This window comes from Onychomys torridus, chromosome 15, assembly GCF_903995425.1.
Source record: "Onychomys torridus chromosome 15, mOncTor1.1, whole genome shotgun sequence".
Lineage (NCBI taxonomy): Eukaryota > Metazoa > Chordata > Mammalia > Rodentia > Cricetidae > Onychomys > Onychomys torridus.
In genome coordinates, this window is record NC_050457.1 from 48,543,595 (window position 1) to 48,570,328 (window position 26,734).

Sequence of the window (26,734 nt, forward strand, 5' to 3'; positions counted from 1 at the left end):
ATGGGCTATTAAATAAATATATAACATAACAATTAAAACTGCCATCTCCTAGAAGCCCTAAAAACTCTTGGCATTTGTAAAAGTACACTGATGCTGATCTTTGCAGCATCCTATACTCTATGCATTATTATTCTCATTTTTTAATGTATAAATGATGACAAATAATTTCACAAAGGTGACATTAATTATTAGATGGGTGATAGAAACAAGAGGCAAACTTGGGTTTCTAAATTCCTATGCCCCAAAGTGAAGGTACATGGTCCCACGAGGTGGAAGTCTGAGGAAGTTCCTGGTGGCAGAGGGCTCTGCAGGCATGACTATAATTTCCAGAAGGTGGCACAGCATACTGCGGGCACATGGAAGGGGTGGAAGAGAAGAGAACTCAACAAGGCATGTTGAGATGCTGAGAGGTACCAATGAGTTTACCACCAAATGGGAGGAGCAGGTCCAGGACATATAGAGCCTTGGCTAACAGCAAGGTACCTAGGGCTCCATTCAGTTGACTACACAGGACAAACCCGGTTGTGGGGCCCCTGGGTGGAAGTGGATGAGCCTGGAATTGGCTGCTGTCCTAGCAGATGGGGCAGAAATTTGTCTCCAGTAGCTGAGCTGGTGGCTGAAATCCAGGCTGTGATACACTTAATCTAATTTTACTTGCCATAGTTAATTCTCAAAACATCAGCCATCTGTTTCCTGGATTCTTGACAACATGGCTGCCTAGTCTGTTTGCAAGCACAGGAAGGGAATATCCAGAGGTCTTTTCTCCATTTGCTTCTGCAAAAAAAACCACCAAAGCTTCGCTCCAGAGGTATACAAAGGTAGCTAGCTAACCACCACTGCTTCCAGTTTCACCTCAGAAGCAGACTCAGCTTCCTCAGCTCCGACCAACTCCACATGCCCTTCAAACTCTTTGGGAAAAAGGGGTGTGTAGGATTCTAAGCACTTGATCTTTTTTGTTTTGTTTGGTTTTTGAGACAGGGTTTCTCTGTGTAGCTCTGCGCCTTTCCTGGAACTCACTCTGTAGCCCAGGCTGGCCTCGAACTCACAGAGATCTGCCTGCCTCTGCCTCCCGAGTGCTGGGTTTAAAGGCATGCGCCACCACCACCCGGCTTCTAAGCACTTGATCTTTGTAGTATAGCTAACTTGTCTTATTTGATCTATTTATTTCTCAGAATATCACCAATACTCAAGATTCAAACTGCCTATCCAAAATGATTCTAATGATATTCCAAATTGTGCTTAAAAAAAAAAAAAAAAAAAACTAAATTTTAATTATATGTATAGATGTGTCTGTGAGCCAGTATGCATAAGCGTAGGTGCCCACAGAGGCCGGAGGGTTTGGATCTTCTGGACCTGGAGTTACAGGAGGCTGTGAGCTGCTAAGAACTTCTCCAAGAGTAGTAAGTGCACTTCACTGGTAAACCATCTGTAGCGTCCCAAAATTTGACTTATAAGATTACTCTTCAGCAGGGCTTTGTAGTACATACCTATAATTCCAGTGCTTAGGAGGCAGGAATAATCAGAGGTTCAAGGACAAGCAGGACAAGAGCCTCAAAAAACCAACCAAAACACACACACACACACACACACACACACACACACACACACACAAAAGCGCGCGCAAACACCTATATACACAGTTCCTCTATTTAGCCTTTTGTAATCAAATTGAAGGCAATGAGACCTTGATACTAATGTCTTTTTTTTTTTTTTAAATGATTTTATTGAGAGGGCACACATCTTGATCACTTTGGTTGCAAGTGATATTCCATGCTTTCTTCCTAGGGAACCAACTACACAGATTTCTGCCACTCTGTTTGAATTTCCCTTCATTTCCCCACAAACAATAAAAAGATGACATGAGGTTGTACTAGTTGCTAATATATTTGTATCTTGGGTGCAGTGGGCCAACTATTTCTATGGAAGACTTGCTCACCTCTGTGGGATGTGAGAAATAACAAAGAAAGAAGGGCGAGCAAGGTAAGCTAGTTGGGCCTTTTGTTCATTGTTGCTATTATATGCCCAATCCCTAGACTAAAAGTTAGTAAATATTTGCTATGCCAGGGCTGGTGGCACATGCCCACAATCCCAGCATTTTGGAGGAACAGACAGGAAGACTGCGGGATGTTGAAGCCAGCCAGATCTGAACAGTGAGTTCTAGCCACAGCTGCACAGGCATCCCTAGTCTCAAAGTGAATAAATAAATAAATAAATAAAATAAAAAAGGCCAAATAAATACAAGGAAACCATAAAACAAAGACGATGGGAAAAGTGTTCAAAATGAATCGTATAGAACAGAGATTTGGGAACTGTTAGCTAAAGTCATTGATGGGTCATGCAGTTTGGTAGGTCTATTATTATTATTATTATTATTATTATTGTTTTGGACAAAACATTTTATTTTGTGTAAGCAAGGGTAGGGGTGTGGAGGTTGTGGTAGCGGGCTATCTCCTTCTACCTTATGGATTCAAGGGATGGAATTTAGAATCTCAGGACTGATGGCAAAAGCCTTTACTTGTAGAGCCAAGATCTTCCCAGCCCTATTATTATTATTATTATCTAAAGAATGGAGTAGAATAGAACAGATAATCTTAGGCAAAGGGAAATGATAGCTCTATGAAACTCTTGCTTCAAATTCCCCTATTGCAATATAAAATCCATTTCTTACTAGTTAAAAAAGCATTAAGAGAAAAATGTTTGCCCTGGGGGGTATTAAAACACTGATTCTCAGGCTCAAAAAATTCTTGGATCAGAATCTCAGGAATTCTGCACTTTGAACAAGATCCCTTGTGGATTCTGACATACTCTGAACCTGGGAGTTTCCAGTCTGAGAGACAACCTCTGTAGGATCTGGCATCTGAATCGGCTTAACAGCCATGGAAGAGCTGATCAGCACATTAGTTCAATCACATTTTCATGGTCCTCACCTATTTAAAAGACAGGCATTGAATGACCATGAATACAATGTGATTGTCCTCTTTCTGCTGCTGGCTTCACTTCTGGACCGTTGCCTCCAATTCCTGCTATACACGGGCCCCCAGAGCCAGCCAGAACTGCTCTGCTATAGGATGGTCCCATAGCTTTAATCATCCCACATAAACGGAGGAGGAGGAATTAGTTGCCAGATGTGTGGCTGGAATGCAGTCCGTGGGGAAATCTTGCTTAGCAATGAACCAACAAAAGCCCTGGGCCAGTCACCAGATCTCTGAGTACAGCAGGTGGGGCCTGTCCTGCCCTAATCCTGGCAGAGTTAATCGCCACCTGTCCTGACAACTGCAGGCAAACCTCCCTGCAGTGAGAACCCAGCTACACTGGAGGCCTGTGCCTGCTTCTGGGGGCGTGGTGGGACTCCTACAGCAATTAACCAATGGATGCACGTGGAAGTCCGTGGATACGTAAATGTATGCCATTGCCTTCTCTATCTCCTAGGTCACAAAAACCCTGAAGGTCATGATTTCTCCTCTCTCGTTTTTGACCTACATTTTAAAAGTCAATCTTAAAGTCTAGGCTCATTTCTGGGCCGAATGACTATAATCTGAGCGCTTTGGAAGCCGAAGACAGGATTGCCATGAGTTCAAGGTCACCCTGGACTAGGAGAGTCTACTAAACAAATAAATGCCAGATGTGGTATCTCGCAGCTGCCTTCCTAGCTCTTGTGAGGTAGGCTGAGGCAAGAGGCATGCTGAGATTTTAAGACTACATAGTGAGTTCCAGATCAACCAGGGTTATACAGCAAGGTCTGACTTTAAAAAAAAAAGAAAAGAAAAGAAACAAAGACAACAAAATGCAGACTCATTGACTGGACCAGTTCAGCTCTTCTTCGTACTTTACTTTCGCAGAGTTAAGAAGGACGGCTCTCATTCAGTAGGATGGGAGGTGAGTTACTTTTGTACAAATGGCTCCTCCCTCCGTCCGTCCGTCCGTCCGTCCGTCCCTCCCTCCAGCCCAAGGGCACTCAAGGCCTTCCCCATCTCCTAGGTCTTCACACTGTTGTCTTCCTGGCAGACATATTGCTGTGTGGGAGCTGCTATGTATTTTGTCTTTCTCCATTTTAAAACTCCTAGGTGGCGACAGTGCTAAATGACTTTGATTTCCATCCTGGGGCGTGCCAAGCAGTCATATTCCAGACCCAAAGCTATCCACAAAGGGCAACTTAATCAAAATCTGCTCATCTTAGCAGGAAGTATCTCTCACCACATTTGGTTGGTCAAACACCACATCGCTAGTGTTAAAATTTCAGGCACTAAAAATAGGAGTCCCATTAAGTTTTAAAGAGTAAGAGTTCGTTATGGGCAGAGTCAGATTAACATTGTTATAGACAGTTTAACATTATGATATCACATTATATAAGACTTTGCAAACCAGTGTCAGGAGTTTTATTGACCAGTATTAAGTATTATATGCCTGTTTCATAATAGGAGCTTTACAGTTTTATTCATCTTCACAGCAACCCAGTAAGTAGGAATCATTCTTGCTCCATTTCACAGATAGCTCAAGTAACTTTCCAAGACAGATAAACAGCAGCATCAGGATTCAAATGCAGATTTGTCTGAACTTACCACCATCCCTCTCTAGTTAATCTCATATATTATTATTTATTCGGTTATGTTTCCAATTTTGACACAGCCTCATCGTAAACCTCATGCTTTGCTGGAATATTTCTTATTCTCCCACCTTAGCCTCTTAAGCCCTGGGACTATAGATGTGTGCCAGTATACCTGGCATTAATGTGCATTCACATGCCACAACGTGAACAAGACTCCCTTTCCTATAGAAGTTTTGAAAAGGCAGAACAGATTTTTTTTTTTTTTTTTTTTTTTTGAGACAGAGCCTCACTATGTAGTCCTGGCTGTCCTGGAACTCAGTAGACCAGGCTGCCATCTAACAGGAGATCTGGCTCAAGTCTGGGGATTAAAGGCATGTGCCACCATACCAGACTACAAAACAGGTATTTTAAAGCAAGCAACTGATCAGCTTATCATCCCAGCTGCAGATAATGCCAGATGGGAGAACCTAAGAATATACTTATCTACATTGGCTCTGCAAGACTTCACTTTGAGGTTTTCCTCAATCTATTTATCCATTCATCGATCACCCAGCTTCCATTTAGTAGACTTTGGTTACCTCTTCCATGCACAATCTCAACACACTTCTAATTCTGTTGTCTTTACATTTGGACTCTATATCCAAATCTGACCACTGCTTATCATTCACCCACATCTTAACAAGTCTCTAACCTTCTACTGCCTGTCCTCCACCTGCTACAGTTCAGTCTCAGTTTACCTACATGCTCCTTTAAAGGGTTCAATGGGTGGGGTGGTGGTGGTGGTGGTGGTGGTGGTGGTGGTGGTGGGGATGGGGGTGGTGGTGGTGGTGGTGGTGATGGTGGTGGTGGTGGTGATGGTGGTGATGGTGGGGATGGGGGTGGTGGTGGTGGTGATGGTGGTGGTGGTGGGGATGGGGGTGGTGGTGGTGGTGGTGGTGGTGGTGGTGGGGATGGGGGTGGTGGTGGTGGTGGTGATGGTGGTGGTGGTGGTGGTGGTGGGGATGGGGGTGGTGGTGGTGGTGGGGGTGGGGGTGGTGGTGGGGATGGGGGTGGTGGTGGTGGTGGTGGTGGTGGTGGTGGTGTGGCCCACATCTTTAATCCCAGCACTCAGGCAAGTGGATCATTTAGAGGCCAGCCTGGTCTAGAGTTCCAAGATAGTCAGGGCTACACAGAGAAACCCAGTCTCAAAACAACAACAACAACAACAGGGTTGGGGAGTTCAACGAGGTAAGATTGTTAACTACTCAATTCCACCAGTCTGCCAGACTTCTCTCTACTCTACTTTTACACCATGGCACATTGTTTACTCTAGAATTTTATAATGGCTGTTCCTTTTGCCTCAGGTTCTTTGCACCAAGAGACATTTTCATGACACACTTCTGCTCTCTCCCCTTCTTGCCTTTGCTTAAAGGTTACTGTCCAGCTAAGGGTTTTAACCAATACTCAGTCTGCAATCTATCATCCTGCTAGGGGTTTTAGTCATTAACCAGTTTGCAGTTTATCATCCAGCTAAGGGTTTTAGTCAATACCCAGTTTTTGGTCTATCTTCTGACTTCACAGGGCTTCCATTCTCTCTCAGCTTGATCTATTTCTGTTTTGAGTTGCCACGGCCTAACACGTTACATAAAATAGCATGTCCACTGTGTTTATAGTATTTCCTCACTGGAAGGGAAGTTCTAAGATTTAAACATGTGTGTGTGCTGTTCACTGCTGTATTCTTAGCACTATACTGGGGAAACCATAGTGTGTTCTCGGCAAATACTTGCCAAATCACTCTTTTAAAAGACAAAAAACAAAACAACAAAAACAAAAAAAATCTGACAATGCCTCAGGTCAATACACTATTATTTACCCTATGGCTCTGAGTGCCTGAGTCTTGATCTACCCTGGAGGCACTTATTTAAAAATGCTTGGGAAATCAGGGGATAGGAGTCACTGGTAAGGGAATAATTGAAAGTAAATTCAATTTTAATCAATCCATTTTATCTCCAGGAGACAGAACTGGGGAGAAAGCTGAAGTTATAAACCCATTACAGTAATTCAGGAAGAGATGAAAGCTTGCATCGTTTGCCACGCAGGAGGTTACGACAAAATGACTATATGGGGAGAGTGAGGATCACACTACGTTTTAGGGTTCTATGACTGCAACTATAATGCCACATTAGTGGAAACACAACACCCCCAAAAGAGCCTGTTGCAAGTGGAGTAGGGAGGTAAATCTCCTCCTCTTAGGTCAACACTTACCTTCCTAAAGTGCCTACGAATAACCTAATTTAAGATCTAAAGTTCTGTACTAAGCAGTGCTTTAGAGACTAAAGGAATCCTCTAAGATCCTTGCCTGTATTCCCATTATCAGTGTGCTGAGTGGACTTTGAGCAGGGAGATTCCCTTGTAAGGAAAAGGGCAGGAATGCTGTCTCGTGGGTTAAAAGTTTCAAGTCAATTGTAGACCAGAAGATAAAGACCTACCAGGATTCCGGAGACTTCAACAACTGATTTCCATTACACTGCAACACTTCAAAATTAGGCAATTTTAGGTACCCATCCTAAAGACCCCACAAGGAAATAGTTCAATCAATTTAGTTCAAACAAAACAGTTCAATCCATTTCTTACACAATTTGAATTTTAGTGTCATACCTTACCTGGAAAGTTCTCTCGATTGAGCTTAGGCCTGCGGATGATCACAAAGTCTTTGTCGCTGCCCTTGCTTTTTAGCCGTTTCCTTGGAGGGCTCTGGGGGTGGCCGAGGTTTGAGAGCAGTCCATGTGGAATGTTCTCACTGTCCACCTCCTCCTTCTCCAAGGCAGAGACACCCATGCCTGATAGCAGTTCAGAAGTCTTGTTGGAGTCCCATCCCCACGTGAAGCTGGTGCTGACGTTGCTACTTTGGTCCGGAATCTCCTGAAGGTGCTTCCTGCAGCAGGGTACACATCCCCATTCCTTTTGAAAGCACACCCCCACCCCCAGTAATTCCAAGGTAGGAATGAAAGCAGCATGCAGTGTAGAAAAGTCACACCAAGCAACAGTATTGCATTTTTTAACGTCCCTGAAGCGAGTTTCCAAGAATGAAAGAGAAAATCGGAAACACATACACACTCCATTTCGAAAGGCTTTGGAATTTATGGTCACGCAGAAGGCCTCAATAATTTCTTCCCGTGGAGGGAAAAAGGAGGGACGGCATTCATAGCATGACTCAAAACGGTGGGAGGAAAACCTAATTAGGAATCCAAAGTGAAAGACACATATTCTCATTAAAGCATGCATCCATCCACTTTCTTCAAAACAGGGGCTAAGTAATCATTCACAAAACAAGAATATCTGAGCAAGAAGCAACATTTGCGGCCTAAAAGAATTCAAACGGTTCATTCATGCTTTGCCCGTTTTTTGCAATCGGTTTACCTGTGCATTGCGTCCACGGCTTCAGGGGTTTTGAATGTGTGCATTAATTGAAGACCTGCCTGTCTCCCAGACTCCCGCTCCAGCGCGCGGCGCAGAGTGATCCCCGGGGGCCCCAGCTGCCGGACCCGCGAACTAGCAACGTTCCATCCCCACCGCGCGCGCGGAGTTCTGCATCCCGCTCTCCAGCAGCCGCCTTCTGACGCCCCGTCGCCTGCTGGGAACTGTAGTTCTGGGCCTGGCTCGCAGTCCGCCTAGGTTCACTCCTACTTCCTCCATTCTTTTTTTTTTTTTTTGGGCCAAACCCTCCGGATACCCACAACCCCCCGCGGCGCAGGGCGGGATTGAGGGGGTGAGGGTGGGGGTGGGAGGACGGGCAAGCGGAAGTGGGCGGAGCCAGACTGGGAAATGTCAGCCGATTGACTGGGTTCGGCTTTTTTTTTTTTTTTTCCTTCTCCCGGAGCCCACAGGCCTTCGGGGTGACTACCGCCGCGGTCGCCCCGGACTGCGGGTCTCTGACCCCGGCCGGCTGCGGCGGACGCGAAGCTTCTCCCGTCCCTTCCAGACGCTGTCTGGCGAGATCCTACGGTGAGCCTGGGGTGGGGCGGGGGCTCGAGAGGCGCGTCCGGGTCTGGGGTCCCGGCCCAGCCTGGCGGAGATGGACTGGGGGGCTCGATCCCGCGCGGGGGGCGTCACCGCCGCCGCCGCCAGGCCCATCTCCCCGGCCTCGGTGGCCCGCCAGGTGAGAGGCTGCGGGTGGCACGCCTGTCCCCCAGCCAGTCGTCTGCTTCCTCCACCTGGCGGTGGGCGGCCCCGGGGACTCTGTGGACCCGATCCTTACACACAGGCCTGAGGACGACGCACACCCCACGCACGGGCTTGGACTGGGGATCGAGTCAGATAACGTGCGCGGGGAAAGCCTTTTTCAGCCAAAGCGCAGTTCCAAGGGAAGCCGTGGTTTGATTTTCGGGCAGCAGGGCCAGCCCCTCGCACCCCCTCCCCGGTGGTTCCCTCCCGCGTGCATCCTCTTGTCTCCTTGATGAGCCTCTCAGGTGCAACCAAGGGAATGCAACGACCGATGCGAGGCTTGCAGCGAGAGACCACCCTGCAAAGCCGTTATGGTGCTTCTGACTCAACCCCTAACCTCTCTTTGAATTTCTGCCTAAACGCTAGGCTAATTTAGGCTCTCCGAAGAGGTTCGGGGGCGATTAGATTAGAGTGACCGTGCGAAATTCGAGTGTGCAACCTGCTGAAAATGTGACTCCTATTGGACTTGAATGCACTTCAAGTCCAATAATAATGAAGAGGCTTTATAAAGTTGAGAAAAAAAGCAGGCTAGCTTCATCAAAAACTTAAGAATATTGGTTCGTATGTTAGATGACATGCCCTTGTGTTTCTTTGGCAGGGTCAGGGGGCAAGATTCGTTTTTGTTTGTTTGTTTTTTTTATTTTTCGAGACAGGGTTTCTCTGTATAGCTCTGGTGCCTTTCCTGGATCTCACTCTGTAGTCCAGGCTGGCCTCGAACTCAGAGATCCGCCTGCCTCTGCCTCCAGAGTGCTAGGATTAAAGACGTGTGCCACCAGGCTCAAGATGCATTTTATAATGGAATTAAATCCCTCTTGCTCGGTTGTGTTTGTTTCTAGCATGGTCTTTGTATCAATTATTTCTTGACAGAGGAAGAAATTTATAAACATTTAGTTCTTAAAAGTAAGATTTTATGTGAAAAAAGAGATCTGACCTGGCCTGGTGGCACACACCTTTAGTCTTAGCACTCCTGAGGCAGAAGCAGGCAGATCTCAGATCTCTGTGAGTTCGTGACCAGCCTGGTCTACAGAGTGAGTTCCAGGACAGTGAGGGCTACACAGAGAAACCTGTCTCGAAAACCAAAACAAAAACCACTCAACAAAAAAGGAAGAAAATGATGCATATTCACAGTTCATTCATTCATTCAACTGTTACAGTAAGAAATTGTGTTAAAATGAGACTTTCTGAGGTTTTATATAAAGTTACCTATTGTTGCTTTGGAAAACACATTTACCTTCTCTTGACCTGCATCCCTTCTGTTATTGTAACTCATTTAGGAAAAAAAAATGCAGTCTTCTTTTTAAGGAGAGTGAACAAGACAGCTTGTAAAGTAATGAAAGGCACACAACAATAATAATTAACACCATGCTAATAAACATGTTGAGATACAAAGTAATTAGTAAAGGCTACCTCAAATAAAGACCTTGTAGGTGGGAAGGTATACTAGATGAGATATTTCTAAATTTAAACATAAAATATAACTTTGTGTAGCCCTGAAGTTAGCTAAGTTACCAGAGAATGCATAGGACATTTAAATTAGTGGACACAAGGTCCTCTCTAGGACACCAAGGAAAGCCTATCAACTCTGAAATTAGAAGCCTCTGCTTTGCCTTGACAATGGAGCTATTCTTCTTTCACATTTCTTCTACTCACAGCTGTTTCCTTAGTATGGTAAAAAAAAATTTAAGCTTTATACTGGCACACATGATTCTTTTTGATAGAGGATTTCTGTCCATTGATGATTGAGATTTTTAACTAGGTAGAAACTGCCCTCTAGTCTCTTAAAGGACTACATTGTGATTGCTGCTAATGTAAAATATTTTATTTTTTGATTAATCTTATTTAATCTTACTCCACACACATTGCATTTCATTTTAATAAATCTTAAAACATTTTTAGCATTGGAATTAATCTGGGTCTGGGAAATCATATTTTTTATAACTGAAAAATGTTATTAGGTTGAATAATATCTTTGGAAGCTTGAAATAGAACAAGTGACATTATAAATTGAGAAACATGAGATGTTTGGAAAAGGCACTAACAGTATCCTTTATGTTGCTAAAAACACAGCGTAGTTACAAGGCAAGCAATGTTTTCAGGGCCCAGGACAGGCTAGAAAAGACTGACAATCCTAACTGGCCATGACATCTATGTGCATATATATGACATGTATATGCATACGTGTGTGTAGCTATTTCTACGTAGCTATCTATTCAATGCTAGTTGATCTTATTTTTGAAAATCAAATATAGCCAGAGAGATACAGTTAAACATAATGGCAGTGTTGCATCATAGAAATGTAAAATTCCCTTTTCCCCTTTATGTTATTTAGCTTAGGGGAACAAAGAACAGGAGACAGTTATAGCAAGATGTTTTCAGTTGCCTATCAAATTCCATAACTATCCCTTTCTCTTTCTTGGTTTTAAAGTTATCTTGAGTTTTCTTTGATTTAATGATTTGTAATGGGCAGTTTAGATCAATAACAAAAAGATTCTTATTTGTTCTGTTTTACTTTGTACTTCTCCATGAAAATTAGAAAAAAAAAAAAAAAACTACTGTAGTCTAAATGAAATAATTACCCACAGAGTGAAAAATTAAATTCTATATTAAACATGACTTTTTTTTAAGCATTCTGTTTTGATATATCTTGGAAAAAGAATAGGGGAATATTTTTAATGAAAATGGAACCATAGAAATTTTTTAAAACAAATTGCGTTTTAAAAGGATGTCTGGATTGGAGATGAGACATGAACTTGAAATCCATTCTCTGTGGTCAGGATGCCTCAGTTTGGATCTGTTTTGCCACAGGCTGGCTGTGAGAACTTGCATAAGCTATGTATGCACTCTGCCTTTTTCTCCTTTAGTAAGCAAGAATTCTAACAATCTTTCCTCACTAGGTTGTGGGACTAATTCAAAACAAATAATGTACAGTGTAATATCCTAAGCATACACCCAATCTTAGACTTCCTTTGTAAAAACGTTACTTTGTTATAAAGGAGTCTCCGGGTATCAAAGTAATTCTTACAGATTCTCCAGCTGAAATCCTCAAGGGTTTGTTGAAAGGTTAGTGTGCTCCTTACCCACTGACCTGCTTGCAGATTCAGCCCTTCCAGCCTTGCCAAAGATGAGTCATCTGCTTGTGCCTCTTGCTTCCACACCTTGGAATCCTTGTCACCTGGTTTGTCAATTCCTCTCTTAGGTGGACCAAAACAAGAGAGCAAAACCATTCTGACTTTTGGTTTTTAAAGTGAACTTGTCACTTGTGCCATTGTTCTAAATGGAGCTCTAGCCATGAAATCTTTAACCACGAGAATAATACTTATAGCTAAGGCATTTCTTATTAGTAGTTGGAAATTGCTTTCTTTTATGTTTTATCCTTCACTTCTGCTCATTTTAATTCTTTGTTGTTAGGATCTTGAGTTATCATATAGCTTTCATTATATCACATCTGAGTTAAACTAGTAATTTAAATTAATACTGCATTTGGGAAGTGGCCCAGTGGTGGAGAGTTTGTGTAGCATCTCAAGGCCTGGAATAAAAACATAAGTTAAAACCAACTCTGATGAATCCTTAGGTTCTGATGGGAAATTTTTTTATTGGTTTCAGAACTTTGGGGTTTGACAAAATTTTTTTTGTCAGTTTTTGTTTATATCCTCATCAGTTGCTTTGGTTTCTTCCTTTTTATTTTATTTTTTTAAACTCAATTATCTTTTGCTTGAGCTCCCTCTCTGTTTTTGAACATTTGGAATTCCTCAAATTCCGAAATTATCTTAACTTTTAAATTTTTCTTTCACAGTGAGTTTAGTCTGTATAATCATTATCAGCCACAGTCTTCATAGAAGACAGCACTCCTGAACCATTAATTTTTAGCAAGATGGTTATAAAAGCATTTGAAAATAATATTGAATACTATTTTGATCATTAGAAAATGAAGTTGGGTTTTAAATATTTAAGGCTTTTGGATCTGGTATTTTGAATTGTACAATCTGACTACATGTAAGGTGCTAAAATTTGATCAATTAAGTCAGTTGGCACTTTGATTTTGAGTAAAATCAACTTTGCTACTATGGTGTTAATACCAACCTATGAAAACTAGGATGCTTCCAAATATTAACCATCATCTTCTCCCCAAACCTGTTATTTTAATGTTTGAAGAATATGATAAATCAACCTTGGTTGTGATCAAAGGCAAATTTTTTCTTTGGCTCTTGAAATCTTTCATAGGGTTACACACAGTTACAATTTAGCTAATGATCTGTAATAATTAGCCCACTCTGATTATGTGCCTAAATGAATGACATCTTCTTGTCTGGCATTGGTGTGCTAGGTACACCTTCTCGACATGGTTCTGAATTGTGTTTAGTCTCTTGCCAGCATACAGATGAAGAATTGTTTAGCTACCTTGCAAACTGAAGGAAATAATGTTAATATTGCAAGGGAGCAATAATCTTTATGAGCCAGGTTCATTTCCTTCAAAGGGATAAGGATGCACATTGGAAGTTATTGTAGCCACAGAGATTGAGAAGTAAAATACAGTTGCTTCCCTTTCTTATATATACTTTTTGGAGAAAAGCAGACTTCTGAGGGCAAAACTAAGGCTTTGAGACCATTGGAGCAAGTAGGTATTTTCTAGAAGACAGCAGAGGTAAGCAGTTGGCACATATCCAGGACTGCTTTGTGTCTGGAACGCTTCATTACTGTTTTATCCATATTTGATCATATAGCCACAGGTGTGAGGTGCTCATCTTCATTTAAGAGCTTACATTGCATAAGTTGCATAATTATGGTTTTAAGCCCAGGTTTTCCAAGATATTATAAAACATGTATTTTAAAAGAGTTGTAACGTCCAACACAAACTTTGTCTGTATATTTAATAATATTGACCTTAAAATAACTCTTAATTACAAAATACTGTTATTTATTACTAAAAATTAAAAGCACACATATACAAGAAGGCACAAAGAAGAGAGTAGAAACCATTTTTTTCCCTACACCATCATCACCACATTTTGTTTTATTAAATCTTTGTCCTTATATACTCAATTGGTAATGGTGAGACCAGAGGACTTTCTGGACTACTTATTGCAAACATTTAGTTCTTCTGTGTGTTTATTTATAATGCTATAGTGAAAATGAACATTGTAGATAAATCTTTAATTCCCATTTTGCTGGGTTTTTTTGTGTATGTAGGTGTATGTTTGCACACACATGCTTGTGTGTATACATGTATATTTATGTGCATGTGCAAGCATGTGTGTGTAGTGAGGCCAGAGCCACCTGTGTTGTTGATTCTCAATGTTGTCTACCTTATTTTAAGAATGTAAGAAGTGCCTTTTTTTTTTTTGAGCTTGCTTACTAGGTGAAGCTGGCAGGCCAGCAAGCCCCAGGGAGCCACCTGTCTCCTCCTCCTTAGCCCTGGAAATATAAGTGTGTGCCCCCACACCCAGCTTTGTATTTTGGTTTTCCTTGAGAATGAGTAATTAAAAAAGGAATTGGTGCTACAAAGGTACAGTTTTTGTTTTTTTTTTTTCTTAAAGGATTTTGATATGTTTTCCTCAATTGCTGTTCCATTGTTAACAGGACCAGATTTTTTTTTGTTGTTGTTTTTGTTTTTCGAGACAGGGTTTCTGTGTAGCTTTGTGCCTTTCCTGGAACTCACTCTGTAGCCCAGGCTGCCCTCGAACTCACAGAGATCCATCTGCCTCTGTCTCTCAAGTGCTGGGATTAAAGGCGTGCGCCACCACCGCCCGGCTAGGACCTGATGTTTTTATATTGACAATTACTTTTATGAACTATAATATGTAAATAGCTAAGTGAGGTAAAGAATAAGATACCCTGCCTTTCAACAGTTATTCAGTTGCAGCAAACAAAACGAGCTATAGGAATTCATAGGTAGTCATAGAATATACTATCATTCTATACTTAAAAAGTAATTCCTCATTTGAATCTAGGAACAAGATCAAAGATACAGACTTTAAACCCATATCTTTCAGGTTAGGGAAACCCAATCAATCTCTAATTTGAGTGGACTTCACCTGTGTCATAATGACACAAAAAGAAATAAACTATGTGGTAAACAGGATACTGGGTACATACACACACACACACACACACACACACACACACACACACAGCTATCCCTTAATCTCTGGAAATGAGAGTATCTAGTGTTTGGACTCATTATGTACCATTAACCTTGATGAGTGGAACTAAATTTTGCCCACTGTGAATTCTTAGATCTTCAGAGAGGAATGTAAATGTAAATGTAATTGTAAACCTGCTGATGCCTTGAGACCCTAAGAAGAGAACTCAGTTGAGCTTTGCTGTGCTGGGAATTTTGATCCACAGAAACTATGATGATAAAGTTGTTCTTCATTACTGCTGTAAAAATATTAATATGGCAGGTTAGTACTATAATAGGCAGACGTAGACAACAAAATCAGTTACTAACCTGCCATATTAGTATTTTTACTGTGCTTCTCAGTTTCTCAGTCCTTTAAAATGTTATAGGTTAATACTTTCTTATGAGTGTTTCATTCTGGCACAGGAGATGTTTGGCTGTATATTTTCCTCATAGTCACTTGGTTGCCTTAAAAATGGTTGAGGTCCATGTTCTATCCTCAGATGTGATATTTAAACTGTTTAGTAGAAGTTGATAAGGTACAAAGCAGTAGACATTAGTTTATAAAGTTTGTTTTAACAAGTTTCAAATTGCTTTTGAATTAATCAGTAATAGAAAAGTAGTGTAAATACTGACAAATAGAGTAGTCACTCATTAATTATTTCAACAGCTATTTCAGATGTGCCAGGTACCTTAGCGCTCTCTTTCAGGGTGTCTAGCTACAGAAGGTAGTACAGGGATATAATTAACAAGTAAGAAGAGATTCTGGGAAGATGGTTCAGTGGAGCAATTGCTGATTCACAAACGTGAGCACCAAAGTTCAGATTCCCAGAACTCACACAAATAGCTGGGTGAAGAGGCACATGCCCTCTTGATGAACAGCAGGGGCAGAGACAGGAGAATCTCTGAAGCTATTAGCTAGTTCATTAACCAGTCTACCAACCTCTGGATTCAGGGTGGAAAAAGAAGTACACATTGTTTTCTTTTCCTGTTTTCAGTTTTTCTTTTTTCTTTCTTTCTTTCTTTCTTTCTTTCTTTTTTTTTTTTTTTTTTTTTTTTTAGAAGTGAGAAATCATTTGCTGATGTTTGTATTATACATTCACAATTAAAAATATTTTTCAGCTGGTGTGCTGGCACATGCCTGTAATTCTCCAGCACTTGAGAAATGAAGGGAAGAAATAGTCAAGCTTCATTCATGATAGAACCAGCCTGGGCTACATGAAATCCTGTTTCAAACAAAAAAGAATAAAATTGTTGTTTCAATACTGAGTTACCAGTTCAAGGCTACTCTGGTCTATATTATGAGTTAGAGGCTAGCTTGGGCTCCATAGCAAGACTGTGTCTTAAAAACTTGGAGACAAAACAAAACAAAAAGCAATTAATGACTTGGTAAGACCAGCTATGGTAGGTACCATATGCCTGTAATCCCAGCATTCAGATAACTCACAGTAGGAGATTGATGAGTGTGAAGCTAATCTAGGCTGTATCATAAATTTCTGACTGACCAGTGTGATCTAGATAGTTTTTCAATGGTGGTAGTAGTAGTAGCTTATTTGAACATAAAATAGAAAAGTAGCTTTCTTTAGAGGAAGTAAGATTTATACAGAGTAATGGAAATGTTAACCTATAAAGTAGAGTATAACAAACTTTGATCATGAAAGTTGAGTTTGACAAAGCACACAAGGAGAATACTGTTTCAAAGAAGTTACTTTTGAATGTTTCTGTTGGTGACTATTTCAGAAAATCTTAAGTTCTTGACTGTGGATGATCTTAGAAAACTTTATTTTATTAAATGTCTAACTTGCTAACATAGACTTAATATCTGGTTTTCTATGATAGCATATTTATATAAAATATTCTGCTACAAAGATCCACCCCTAACCATAAAGCTATTTGCAGTTGATTACTGATGGCAAAGGGAAAATCAGTTTTCTCTGATGGAGTGTCACAGGATTTATCGGCCACACTCAGGACAGGCCTCATGCCCAAGAGTAGTTGGCCAACAAAACGGACGACATGGGTTTTGTTTGTTTTATGTGCATGTGTTTGGTATTCTTTATCTTACTGGTTTTGTTTGTTTTCTTTTTATGTTCTTTAGAGAGAGAGAACATGTAGTTGGGTAGATGGGGAGGTAGTGAGGATCTGCGAGGAGTTGGGAGAGGGGAGATCAAAATATATTGTATAAAAGTTTTTAAATTAAAAATAATTTAAATGTTTGGCTAGCATTTAAATAACATTAAGAACATACTCAAATATTATATTAAGACTGTTCATCTTAGTATTAAGAATTTAATTTTTTAATATTTTAAAGAATGTATGACTTATTATAATATAAAAGATTGTAATGATATGATTACATTTAATCTACCTAAAGAAATGATATCTATCTATCTATATATCTTTATATATACATTTTAAATATACATCAGTATACAGTATGGCAGTGAGAAACTTAAAGAATACACAATATATCTTGAATAATGAATACATTGTATATAAATGATATATATGTATATATGTGTATATATAGGTATGTATGAGACAGGATCTTGCTATATAGTCTAGGCTGGCCTCTAACTCATGATCCTCCTTCCCTAGCAGGAGTACTAACCTAAGGGTATGTGCTAGCACACCCAGCCTACTGGTAATTTTAAAGATGTACTTTAAAAGTAAGTTATAAAAAAACTTGTCATCTTGTCTTATTCACAGGCCAATGTAAAATTACACAACAGTTTTCCAAAGAGTTTCTTAATACATTAATAAAGTAATTAAAAATTTCCAAATTGATGTTTCCTATGTTAATGTTACACGTTTCTTTCTTTTCTTTTGTCTAATGAACAGATATGATCCAGAACTGTACATGAATCACATTAGTTGGAGATCGTGAGCATTCAATAATGAGTGGTGCAGCTTTAGGACTTGAGATTGTTTTTGTCTTTTTTCTGGCATTGTTCCTCCTTCATCGATATGGAGACTTTAAGAAACAGCATAGACTTGTAATCATTGGAACACTGCTTGCTTGGTATCTCTGCTTTCTTATTGTCTTCATACTGCCACTGGATGTTAGCACGGTAAGAGTGAAATTGAGATACAATTTAAAAGACGGTTGTAATCATACAATTTGAAATATGCTTTGAATATTGCTTTGTTAAAATGGCAAAACTATGTGAGGTTATCATTTAAAAATTTTTTTTTTTGATTAAGAAATTTTCTACTCACCCTACATACCACCCATAGATCCCACCTCCTCCCTCCTCCCACCCCCCAGCCCTCCCTTCCAAGCCACCCCTGATCCCCACATCTTCCAAATCAGGGTTTCCCATGGGGAGTCGGCAGAGCCCAGCACACTTAGCCGAGGCAGGTCCAATTCACACCCCGCCACACCAAGGCTGCGCAAGGTGCCACATAATAGGCACCCAGCTTCCAAAAGCCTGCCATGTCCCAGGAATGGATTCCAATCTATCCCCCCCCCCCCGGGTGTCCCATATCCAGAAGGCCTAGTCCAGTCCCATGGGGACTCTACAGCCATTAGTCCACAGTTCGAGGGTCTCCACTAGTGTGGCCTGTCATCTCTGCATGTCTTCCCATCATGGTCTCCACGTCCCCCACCTGTGGAATAACTCCTCTCTCCAATCATTAGATTCCCAGAGCTCAGCCTGGCTCACGACTGTGGATCCCTGCATCCACCTGCATCAGTCACTGGACAAAGGCTCTATGATGACAGTTAGGGTATTCACTAGATGGGTTATCACAGTAGACCAGTCCAGGCACCCCTCAATTACTGCCAGCAGTTCAAGGTCGGGTCATCCCTGTGAATTCCTGAGAGCTTCCCTGGCACCCTGCCTCTTCCCACTCCCATGATGTCTTCATCTATCACAGTATCTCCTTCCCTGCTCTCCCACTCCATCCCTGCTCCAGCTCAGCCCTCCCATTTTCCCATCTTCTCACCCCCCATTCCTTTGCCACCCCGTACCCGCAGCCCACTCATGCAGATCCAATCCATTTCTACTTCACTGGGCTCTCCATGTGTCCCTCCTTGGGTCCCTCCCTGTCAGCTAGCCTCTACAGAGCTGTGGACTGCAGTCTCGCCATCCCTTGCCCTACATATCATTTTGAATTTCAGTGTTGTTTTAGGAATTTAGTTATTAAACAGTATAGCCAGGAAAATAGGTAGGTAGATTTATGAAAAATCTTTTTAGTATTTGGTGAATTCTTGGTTCTCAATTTAAAACATGTGTTAATTGCTTTAGACAATATACAACCGATGCAGACATGCTGCTGCAAATTCCAGCCCTCCAGAAAATAATAATGTTACGGGAGTGTATGCACCTGTCACCCCAGCTACGAGGTATTTTTTTCCTTCTACTTCCCTGTTTAATATAATACTGCAATATTTCAATTGATAGTCTTACCACCTGGTTTCCCTTATTTCCTATTGTTCCTCCTACTTTCATCCTTGCTAGTGTTTTTATTATATTACCTGGTGTTTACATACACATTTAAAATTTACATCAGTATACAGTATGGATGTGAGAAACTGAGGACGTAAATTTTAGTCTATTTCCACCCCTTATCTAAAACCTCTTATTCATCACACTCTATCTTAAATATAAAAGTCATGAACATTCCCAAGAAGTAAATTTTCTATGTCATCTAATTTACAAGAGTTAACACAAGTAGAGTTTGGTAACCCCAGCACATCAAGAGTTCAAGGCCAGCTTCACCTACATAGTTCAAGACTAACCTAGGCTACATGAAACCTTGTTTTTAAAACCCCCAAACAGAAACAAGTTAAACTAAGGTTATTGTGATAAAGGGTATTTCTCTCATATTAGACATTCTTAAGAAACGTCATAGGGGCTAGATAGATGGTTCAGCAATTAAGAGCACTTCCTGTTCTTGCAGAGGTCCCAAATTCAATTTCCAACACCCATGTTGGGCAGTTCACAACAGACAAAACCTCTGGCTTCTGTAGCACCTGCACTCATGTGCGTGCACACACACATACATGGAAACTCATACACATAATTAAAAATAATGTTTAAAAGAAACATAATTTCACATGAGTAAACATATTCAAAATTTCAAAAAGTTATATTAAATCCTTATTAAATTTCCACATAAGAAGCTTACTCATGTTGACATGAAACTTTTGTCAGTACTTTGGAGAGTATTTAGGTGCTTCTTTATGCAGCTTTTAAAGAAAATATAGGACCTAGCAAGATAGCTCAGTAAATACAGTGCTTGCCTCACAGTCATAAGGACCTGAGTTTGGTCCCCAGAAGCTACATAGAAATGTTGTACCTGGTGACATGCACTTGTAATCCCAGTGTTGGGATCACTGAACAACAACCAGTGTAGCCAAATTGATGCGCTCCAGACCAATTAGGAACCCTGTCTCAAAGGGTTGAAATAGTGCTCCTGAGGATGATACACCAAGGCTGAGACATCCTCTGACCTTGCTTTCACATACACGAGCGTGCACATATACATGCAAGAACATCTAACTTGAGTAAAGGTACGATGGTACTCTTCTTTGAATCACCATTAAAAACTAGATGTAGATCAGTAATAGCTTGAGGATTTAGAAGTCCTTGAATTAAAAAGATAGCCTCCTTGTCTAGAAAACTTTTAAATGGAAGAATTTATGGTCAGAGACTCTTCATTAGAAAATGTGAACAGAATTGTGTATAGATGGGGTGCTTATCTCTGCAGAAGTGATAGAGTGTCTAATTAGCATTTCATCTTTCAGGAATTAATCACCTAAATTTCTGTTATATTGAATTCCTATTAAATTCCTATTCCAACCTTCACTACTATGTAACAATAAAGGACAAAATATAGCCAGCCCTACAAATGGGATGAGTGTATTTTAAGTGCAATCATTGAGTATTTGGTTCCATAAATCTATTTGTTTTATAAAGATTTCCACACTACCAGTCAGTTAATTAAATACTAGGGCTGCTTTTCACCAAATAACTAAAAATACACTGGAAATTGGAAACTTAAATGATATTTTAGAGTAAACAGTTTTGCTCCTTTCATGTACAGTTTTTTGTTTGACAGCTTTGTTTTTAAATTTTTCTGAGGTATTATGATTTGATCAGTAATTATTAATTTGATGCCAATGAACTTTGCTACTCACAAATTTATATGAACTTTCACTTAAGAAATAATTATTTGTGATTAATTGACTTTAAAATTGTTATAACAGACAACACCCATGTTTCAAGCCATGGAGTTACATTCCAGACGGGATCATGCCAATTTTCTGGAGGGTAGTTTATTGGACATCACAGTTTTTAACGTGGTAAGTGGCAGTGAAGTATGCATTTTTGACTAAAAGTGATTAACTTTTGGTGAACCTTAATATTTTGAAATGTATATATCCCATTTTTACTGACTCAAATTTCTCCTATCTTTGCAAAAAGGAAAGGAAAGAGGAAAAAAGCAGACAAAAATACAAAATAGAAATGAAAATTTTTCTTGTGACTCTTTTCTTCCATGTTAGCCTTGTTTGTCCTTCAATCCAGTCCTCCTTCAGCTCTATTATTACATGAAAGCGCTTTTTCTAAGGTCATCACTTTTCCCTTGGTTTCTGCTCTTTAATTTTTCTTTTCTTTTTTTTTTTTTTTTATTATATTTGTGTTTTAATTTTACACATCAGCCATGGGTTCCCCTGTCCTCCACCCTCCCATCCCCACCTTCCCCCCAGCCCCTCCCCTCCATTTCCATCTCCTCCAGGGCCAAGACTCCCCTGGGATTCATTTAAACCTGGTGGATTCAGTACAGGCAGGTCCAGTCCCCTCCTTCCAGGCTGAGCAAAGTGTCCCTGTGTAAGCCCAGGTGTCCAATTGTCAAAAAAGAGGAGGGATTGTAAGAGCATGAATTGAGACCAAGACTGGAAAAAGCACAGGGACAAATAGCCAAACGAATGGAAGCACATGAATTATGAACCAAAGGCTGTGGAGCCCCCAGCTGGATCAGGCCCTCTGGATATGTGAGACAATTGAATAGCTTGAACTGCTTGGGAGGCATCCAGGCTGTGGGACCGGGACCTGTCCTTAGTGCATGAGCTGGCTGTTTGGAACCTTGGGCTTACACAGGGACACTTAAATAAACTTTCTCCAGTTGATGTCTCCATTTGCTTACCGTTATATCCTTTTTTAAAACTTAATTAAATTTTTTCATTTAGTTTACATCCCTACTTCAGCTCTCCCCATTCTCCTCCCCCACCTCCCCCCACTAATCCACCCCTCTGCCATCTCTTTTCAGAAAGGGGCAGGCCTCCCATGGGTGCCAATATAGCATGGCATATCAAGTTGAAGTAGATCTAAGCTCCCCCCTTTTATTAAGGCTGGGATAGGCAACCCAGCAGCAGGAACAGGTTCCGAAAAGCCAGCCAAAGTGTTAGAGACAGGCCCTGTTCCCCCTGCCAGGAGTCCCACAAGTAGACCAAGTCACACATCATCACACATATGCAGAGGGCCTAGGCCTGTCCCATGCAGGCTCCCTAGCTGTCAGTCCATAGTCTGTGAACTCCCATGAGTAGGCCAGTTACTTCTGTAGGTTCCCTTGTGATGATCCTGACCACCTCTCCCTCCCCCACCCCCCCCAGCTCATACAATCCTTCCTCCCTCTCCTCAGCAGGGTCCCCGGGCTTGGCCTAGTGTTTGGCTGTGGACTCTGATTCTGTTCCCATCAGTTACTGGACAAAGGCTCACCAATGACATTTGGGGTAGTCACCAATCTGATTACAGGAGAAGGCCAATTCAGCTACCTATCCATTACTGCTAGGAGTCTTAGCTGGGGTCATTCTTGTAGATTTGTGGGAGTTTCCCTTGCACCAGTTTCCTGCCTATCCCTAAAATGCACCCCCCAACTTTCCAGTTATTTCTTTCAGTACTCTACTGCTCCCAACATGATCCCTCATGTTCCCATCCCCACCTGCCTTCAGTCCACCCACAAAAATCTCTTCTATTTCCCCTTCCCAGGGAGAACTGGGTGTCCCACCTTGAGCCCTCCTTGTTATATAGCCTCTCTGGGGTTGTGGATTATAGCATGGTTATTCTTTATACCTAATATCCACTTATGAGTGAGTACATACCATGTTTGTCTTTCTGGGTCTGGGTTACCTCACTCAGGATTATTTTTTTCTAGTTTCCATTTGCCTTCAGATTTCATGATATCATTGTTTTTTAACAGCTGAGTAATATTTCTTTGTGTAAATGTACCACATTTTCTTTATCCATTCCTCAGATAAGGGACATCTAGGTTGTTTCCAGGTTCTGGCTATTACAAAGAATGCTACTATGAATGTAATTGAGCAAGTTCCTTGTGGTATGATTGAGCTTCCTTTGAGTATATGCCCAAGAGTGATATATCTGGGTCTTAAAGTAGATTGATTCCCAAATTTCTGAGAAACCACCATATCAATTTCCAAAGTGGCTGTACAAGTTTGCACTCCCACCAACAGTGGAGGAGTGTTCCCCTTACTCCACATCCTCTCCAACATAAGCTGTCATTAGTGTTTTTAATCTTAGCCATTCTGAGAGGTGTAAAAGGGAATCTCAGAGTCGTTTTGATTTGGATTTCCCTGATGGTTAAGGATGTTGAACATTTCATTAAGTGTATCTTGACCGTTTCAGATTCTCCAGTTGGTAATTTTCTGTTTAGATCTATATCCCCTTTTTTAATTGGATTATTTGGTTTTTTGATGTCTAGTTTCTTGAGTTCTTTGTGTAGTTTGGAGATCAGCCCTCTCTCAGATGTGGAGTTGATAAAGATCTTTTCCCATTCTGTAGGCTGCTGTTTTGTCCTATTGATGATGTCCTTTGCCTTGCAGAAGCTTTTCAGTTTCATGTGGTCCCATTTATTAATTGTTGATCTCAGTGTCTGTGCTACTGGTTAGGAAGTGGTCTCCTGTGCCAATGCGTTCAAGGCTACTTCCCACTTGCTCTTCTGTCAGGTTCAGTGTAACTGGATTTATGTTGAGGTCTTTGATCCTTTTGGACTTGAGTTTTGTGCATGGCAGTAGATATGGATCTATTTGTATTTTTCTACATGCCACCATCCAGTTATGCCAGCACTATTTGTTTTTTTCTTTTGTTGTTGTTGTTTTTGTTTTTACCAGCACTATTTGTTGAAGATGCACTCTCTTTTTCTATTGTATAGTTTTGACTTCTCTGTCAAAAATCAGGTGTTCATAGGTGTGTGGATTTGCATCAGGGTTTTCAATTCAATTCATTGATCCACCTGTCTGTTTTTATGCACTGTGTTGTGGAGGTCCTGAAGTCCTGGGTCTGAGCCCGCCCTCCCACCTGCCCCGTGCTCAAGCAGATCTTTGCCCCATCTGAAATCCTGTGCTTAAAAAAAAAAAAAAAAAAAAAAAAAAAAAAAATCAAAAGTTTCTTCATTCTGTGGATGTAGTCCAAAGTCACTCCAAAGGAATTATATTGTCATTTATGTCTTTGTTTCTGAAGCAGGATCTAACTATATATCCCAGGCTGTCGGCAAAGTCAGCAATCTTCTTGTCTCAGTTTTCCAAGTGAAAAGATTATAGTCGTATACCACAACTCTGACCTCTTCCTGAGGACACTAAGGCCTAATTTTAGACCTTTTAGAGAATCTGAAGTCACTCTTGCTGTTCTCCTTTGCATGCCATTGCACCCTCATTTGCTGTCTCCTGCTTTAGTACCTTTGTTTTGACTAAAATTAAATACTGTAAAAATAATTATCACCTTTAATCTCGGCATTTGGGAATTTGGGAGGCAGAGGCGGTGGATCTTTGTGAGTTCGAGGCCAGTGTGGTCTACAGAGTGAGTTCCAGGACACCTAGGGCTGTTACATAGAGAAACTCTGTCTCAAAAAACTTTAAAAAGAAAGAAAGAAAGAAAGAAAGAAAGAAAGAAAGGAAGGAAGGAAGGAAGGAAGGAAGGAAGGAAGGAAGGAAAAGAAAAAAATTATTTATTATGGTTCATTCAGTATTAACATGTAATTAACTCATAATAAAATTTATTGGGGAGGAAAATTATACATTGAGATTCATGTACTTGGAATATTTTAAGATTATGAAGATACATAATTGAGTTTTTAATCATATTTTCCATCAAACTAGGATTCTGTTACCTTTTATGCAGTCATATGCAAGATCTGGAGGATTTTCCATCACTGGAAAGATAAAAACAGCCCTGATTGAGAATGCAATCTATTATGGCACTTACTTGCTGATATTTGGAGCATTCCTAATTTATGTGGCTGTAAACCCACGTTTGCATTTAGAATGGTAAGAAAAGTAGTCTTTTTAACATTGTTCTGTGTATGTTCTTACTGTTTTCAATTAACTTTTATTGCATACATATAAGTAAACATTCACACCAGATTATATATCTTATAGATACCCCTCAAAGAATATCTGAATAATGCATAGTACTAAGAAAGAAAATCAGGAATGACATGTTTAAATATAGCTATTAGGTGGTGAATAAATGTTTTGATAAATAACTGTATGGTAAAGAACAATATTTTTAATAGAAATTTAAATTTTATAAATGCTCAAAATGAATTTTCTCCCCACAGGAACTTATTTTTTTTTCCTATTTGCCTTGTTGTAGTTTGACAGAATAGTTTTCCTTAATGTTATTTTAGGCATTTAGGTATTCAAGTATTTCTATAAATTAAAATCCATTTTTGTATATGATTTTTAATATATGTTATCCCAAAATTTATGTATAGACTAGTATAGATTGGTTTTATTGTTGGTGTAAGTCAACCATAACACAAGTTAATTTAACTGTGTACAGAGGTCTCATAGTAGAAAGCACCTAGTGAAAAATGTTTTTGTGTGTGTGTGTGTGTGTGTGTGTGTTTGTGTGTTTGCGTGTGTGTTTGTTTGTGTGCTATGAATTATCCTATATTCTAATTCTGAGTATAATTGAACCAGTGTTTCCTATATTAAAGTCTATTTTTATAGTCACATTCTGACTTTACATTAAAATACATGGATTATCTGCTGTGACTCAAAAGAAGAGTTGAAAATTTCTTCATATGAAATCCTACTTATCCTTTTGGACAGTTTCCTGAAAATTCATATTTATCACAGATATCTGCTTATGTTTTCTGTTTCTCAGGAACCAACTTCAGACTATTGGGATAGCTGCTGCCAACACATGGGGTCTGTTTCTTCTTGTGTTATTATTGGGGTATGGCCTGGTGGAGATTCCTCGGTCATATTGGAATGGAGCCAAAAGGGGTTATCTACTTATGAAGACTTACTTTAAGGCAGCAAAACTGATGACAGAGAAAGCAGATGCAGAAGAGAATTTGGAGGATGTAATGGAGGTAAGCAAATTTAATCCTACAAAAGGACTCTGACCTAATACTCTGTCTCTGTTGACTGTTCTCTTGACTGCAAATGGTGCCATGTGTGGTCTGTAAATGTTTTGTCAATGAGTACAGATCAATTTCAACTTTTGTGGTAGATGTCTATTTTATGATAGTAAATGCTAAAATTGGCCATATATATACATATATGTATATATATATAATTTGTCAATAGCACCTAATTTGAAAAGTTGTTCAACATTTCTAGGTTGTGCTGATCTTTGTGAGTTTTATTAACTTGTCAGAGATTAGAAAAAGAAATATGTATGCAAGTGGACTTACATGGTTCAAATTTGTTTTTCAAGGGTCAACTTTATATAATTCTTACAACTTTACAAAAGACATTTTCTTTTTAATCTCCCATTTTATAAATGAAGAAAATGAAGTCCTGGGAGTTGAAGTAACTTCCTTCTGTATACCTAGCTAATAAGAGGAGCCAGGGATTTAACTTTAGTTCACACTTAAAATATGAAGAGCCAGATGGT

At 40.2% G+C, this 26,734-nt stretch overlaps 2 protein-coding genes across 3 annotated transcripts in view; one reads left to right on the plus strand and one right to left on the minus strand.

Annotated features, from left to right (window-relative positions):
- Nucleotides 1-8,185, minus strand: part of Skp2 (S-phase kinase associated protein 2) — a 30,072-nt gene extending 21,887 nt beyond the window's left edge. The window contains exons 1-2 of one of the 2 annotated variants that reach the window (XM_036207287.1): nucleotides 7,946-8,185; nucleotides 7,189-7,460 (exon numbers count right to left, since the gene is read on the minus strand). In XM_036207287.1, the coding sequence (XP_036063180.1) occupies nucleotides 7,189-7,460; nucleotides 7,946-7,989 (316 nt within the window). In that variant the 5' untranslated portion in view covers nucleotides 7,990-8,185. The other variant, XM_036207286.1, reaches the window with a different exon arrangement.
- A 166-nt stretch (nucleotides 8,186-8,351) lies between these two features.
- The window catches only part of Lmbrd2 (LMBR1 domain containing 2), a 46,640-nt gene continuing 28,257 nt past the window's right edge, over nucleotides 8,352-26,734 (plus strand). Inside the window, exons 1-6 of the mRNA XM_036207198.1 lie at nucleotides 8,352-8,530; nucleotides 17,709-17,938; nucleotides 19,118-19,215; nucleotides 21,082-21,177; nucleotides 24,985-25,152; nucleotides 25,997-26,207. Of these exons, the coding sequence (XP_036063091.1) occupies nucleotides 17,765-17,938; nucleotides 19,118-19,215; nucleotides 21,082-21,177; nucleotides 24,985-25,152; nucleotides 25,997-26,207 (747 nt within the window). The 5' untranslated portion in view covers nucleotides 8,352-8,530; nucleotides 17,709-17,764. The remainder of the gene's footprint in view (nucleotides 8,531-17,708; nucleotides 17,939-19,117; nucleotides 19,216-21,081; nucleotides 21,178-24,984; nucleotides 25,153-25,996; nucleotides 26,208-26,734) is intronic.